The sequence below is a fragment of the Corapipo altera genome, unplaced genomic scaffold, assembly GCF_003945725.1.
Source record: "Corapipo altera isolate COAL_440 unplaced genomic scaffold, ASM394572v1 311, whole genome shotgun sequence".
Lineage (NCBI taxonomy): Eukaryota > Metazoa > Chordata > Aves > Passeriformes > Pipridae > Corapipo > Corapipo altera.
In genome coordinates this window covers 74567-76185 of record NW_020885094.1, presented here as the reverse complement: position 1 = coordinate 76185, position 1619 = coordinate 74567, and the positions used below count along the sequence as shown (strand labels likewise).

The 1619-nt window shown below is 54.8% G+C and overlaps 1 protein-coding gene across 1 annotated transcript in view; it reads left to right on the top strand.

The window, feature by feature from the left end:
• NCSTN (nicastrin) overlaps positions 1-888 on the top strand; it is an 11484-nt gene extending 10596 nt beyond the window's left edge. Inside the window, exon 17 of the mRNA XM_027669604.1 lies at positions 268-888. Coding sequence (XP_027525405.1) covers positions 268-390 — 123 coding nt within the window. The 3' untranslated portion in view covers positions 391-888. The remainder of the gene's footprint in view (positions 1-267) is intronic.
• Positions 889-1619: the final 731 nt, after the last annotated feature.

The following is a 1619-nucleotide window of genomic DNA, read 5'->3' as shown; positions in this document are numbered from 1 at the left end:
GTCACTGTCAGGTGATGTCACACCATGTCAGGTGATGTCACTGTCAGGTGATGTCACACCATGTCAGGTGATGTCACACCATGTCCAGTGATGTCACACCATGTCAGGTGATGTCACACCATGTCCAGTGATGTCCCCCCCATCAGGGGATGTCCCCCCAGGCCCTGGGTGGCTCTCAGGGGTGGTTGGATCTCCGGGTGCTCCGTCCCCCTTGGAGCTGCAGCTCCGTGTGTAACCAGAGCCCTGGGGGTTCCCCTCCCTTCCCAGATCCTCACCCTGCTGCTGGGAATCTCCATCCTGGTCCTGTCCCTGCTCACCACCTACTTCATCAACGCCAAGGCCGACGTGCTCTTCAGCCTCCCGCGGGATCCCGGGGCCGTGGCCTACTGAGCCTCCTCTGGGGCTGGAAAACTCCTGGATTGCAGCTGCCAGGGCTGAGCCAGCGCTGGGATGGCCCTCCCTCTGCAGAAGGTTCCCTCCAGAACCTTCCACGCGTTCCAAGGGCTGAGCCCTGAGAGACTCCCCCAGGAAAAGGCACCGACCGAGCCCCGAAGGAACTTTGGGGACAAATTCCCAGAGTTTGTTTGATTTGTCCTTGGAGCAGCCTGAGGATGGTCCTGGATGCTGCTGGGAGCACCCTGGGATGGGTTTCTTCCCTGAATCAAGCCAAGGGTGGGAAGGATGAAGGTGTTTCCTCCTGGAGCAGTGGAATTCCGAGGGGTCTGGCAGGATGTCCCCCGGGAGCTGTGGAAGGTCCATCCCAAGGTGTCCTCAGCAGGTGATCAGATGCAAAACAACCTTTTTTTCTTTTAATGGTGCAATATTTTCTGGGCTTTGTACATATATAAATAGTTCCCTTTAATTAAAAAAAGGCCACTTCCAAATGAACCCACCCTTGGCCTGCTTTGTCTTCAGTCCCCTCCCAAAACTATCCCAGTGGGCAATTATCCCAGGTGTGGAAGCGTTTTAGGAGGCAGAGGGTTTTCTGGGATGTGCTTTTCCTTCCCTAGGGTGAGTTTTTTGTGATGTTTTCTTGCATATCTAAATTTCTTACACATCTAAATGAAAATGCTTCATCCAGGACGGAACAGCTTTGAGGAGAGACCTTGGGATTGGGGTTTGCTTGGACTTCCATGATCCCTGTGGGATCCAGCTCAGGATATCCCATAATCCATTGCTAATCAGCAAGTTGGGTCAGTTAAAGGATTCCTGATCTTTCAAAGCATCTCCTTCCCACTCTGCTCTGTCCTGCCTTTCCCATCTGGGCCCCGTGGAATTACAGGAATTATTTTTCCTCCTTTTTTTTACCCCCCTTACAAACAGAAAGGAACCCTTTTCCCCCCTGGCAGCCCCTGCTCTGTCCCTCTGGAGCAGCTCCGTGTCCTCCCTGGGCTGGGCCTCCTCCAGCTGCTCCTCCTGGATTGATCCCGGGGGTTTTCCCGATCCAGGGGCAGCACCAGCCCTCACACTCAGGGCCTGAAGGTGCCAGAGCTGCCAAAGAGCCCTTGGACAGAGCTCAAAGCTGCCCAGCACCTCCCAAGTGTCAGGAAGAACCGGTTGGACCGGGAATGATGTCGAGCCACCTCCAAACAGGAGCAGCCCTGGAAGGAATTCAAGCT